This window comes from Etheostoma spectabile, unplaced genomic scaffold (assembly GCF_008692095.1).
Source record: "Etheostoma spectabile isolate EspeVRDwgs_2016 unplaced genomic scaffold, UIUC_Espe_1.0 scaffold314, whole genome shotgun sequence".
Lineage (NCBI taxonomy): Eukaryota > Metazoa > Chordata > Actinopteri > Perciformes > Percidae > Etheostoma > Etheostoma spectabile.
The window spans coordinates 517,445-519,162 of NW_022605583.1; the positions used below are offsets into that span (position 1 = coordinate 517,445).

At 38.5% G+C, this 1,718-nt stretch overlaps 1 protein-coding gene across 1 annotated transcript in view; it reads left to right on the top strand.

Annotated features, from left to right (window-relative positions):
* wdr32 (WD repeat domain 32) overlaps positions 1-1,718 on the top strand; it is a 10,071-nt gene that overhangs the window by 1,533 nt on the left and 6,820 nt on the right. Inside the window, exon 2 of the mRNA XM_032511010.1 lies at positions 718-831. Coding sequence (XP_032366901.1) covers positions 718-831 — 114 coding nt within the window. The remainder of the gene's footprint in view (positions 1-717; positions 832-1,718) is intronic.

The following is a 1,718-nucleotide window of genomic DNA, read 5'->3' on the forward strand; positions in this document are numbered from 1 at the left end:
ACATGGCGCCCCCAACACATTTGACGCCCTAGGTCGCTTATAGCAATCGCCGGCCCTGCTTCCATCTCTCTGTTACATCCAAGGATCACTTCACATGCCAAATCAACCCCGCTGATTTGTATTCATGTCGAAACAATACATATTTAGTTATACTTGACAATTTCACAATTAAACTGACGAGCACAATGTTACAATTTGAAGTTCTTAAATTTCTCAAAGGAAAACCTAGAAAGTGTTGCTAAACGCTCCCGGTAAGCACAACTAATGACAACGCAGGATTTAAGCCTCTGGGTGGCCAGACAGCAGATGTAGGATGTAAATCTTGCGGTAAAACCAGGTCAGCCTGTCCAGTCTGGATCAACTTTGTTTGTGGGCTCATTGTGACATCCACATGTTCTTCCTGCCCAATTTAGTGGTTATGTTGTTGTTTTTTTGCAGGGGATGAACGTGTCTCAGCCTCTACATCTTAGGGCCTAAATGAGAAAATGTATCCCGTGTTATGTTTTAATAATAATATTTTGGTACACAATGCATCACAGTCAGGGATGTAATGGAAGGTAGCTTCACTTCATTTCTTTTGCCAATTGACTGGGTATTTTCTGAGAAACCTATTTTATTTTATTGGTCAGAAAAGTCTTTTGCATCATGGCCGAAGACATCAACTCTTTCCTCCTCTCGGATGTTTCCTAGCGTCTCTGATTTGTCTGCTGTGCTCAGGTCTGTGCTGACGGTGGCCTGCGAGCAGACCGAGGTCCTGCTGTTTGATCCCATCTCGTCCAGACACATCAAAACCCTGACGGAGGCCCACGAAGACTGCGTCAACAACATAAGGTGCATTTCTCTAATCTTAAATCATCCAGGGAGGGTTTTGGAAAGTAAGCAGGCGACATTCTGCTTACTTTACAAACGGGACCAAGGGAGTTGAAACTCAAAGCAGTGACTCATAACAAGGAGGGCTCGGACTGCCATTTCTATGGAAATTATAATATTTTGAGTTTATTTTGTAAGACCTGAGAAAACCTGTGTTGCAAATGGAACGTAGGAATTGGAGATGACCAGTGATCTAGAATAATGTAATTTGACTGGCTGCTAGATTTAGTATAAAAGAAATACCAAGAAGCCACCTACACGGAACTGCACAGGTAATTTGTAAGAAAAGTAAAGATCCCAAGTTTTTGTATTTTATGTTTTGATATTCTTAGTAACCAGACAAACTTTGGATTCAAGACTTTTATTTTCAGACGTTTTGTGTTGATTACAAACTTGAACTTTGAAGTCCTAAGCTAGTGAGTCACACGGACGATATGCTGTTGTCCCAATTCAATTCTTTCACGATTTGATTTGTATTGCGATTTTCATTTTAATGCAATTTGATAGTATTGAGTTTTTATATTTTCTCTCCTTTAACAAAAACATCTAGAGACAATAAATCATGAGACATTCCTAAAACCAAATTTTCTAAGAAGAATGAACATCACACGTCAGTCAGTCAGTGTGACATTTATTTCATTTGTAAAGAACGTTACATGGATTTTCTGCATCTTCTGCTTTTGCGCTGTTTTTCTGAAAACAGATATGATGTTGTCGCCGTTAGCGCTACAGTACAAATAGAAAATATTAAGGTGAATCATTAGTTTAAAAAAAAAGTAAATTAAGAAATATTGATTATAGATAGATAGATAGATAGATAGATAGATAGATAGATGTTTATTGATCCC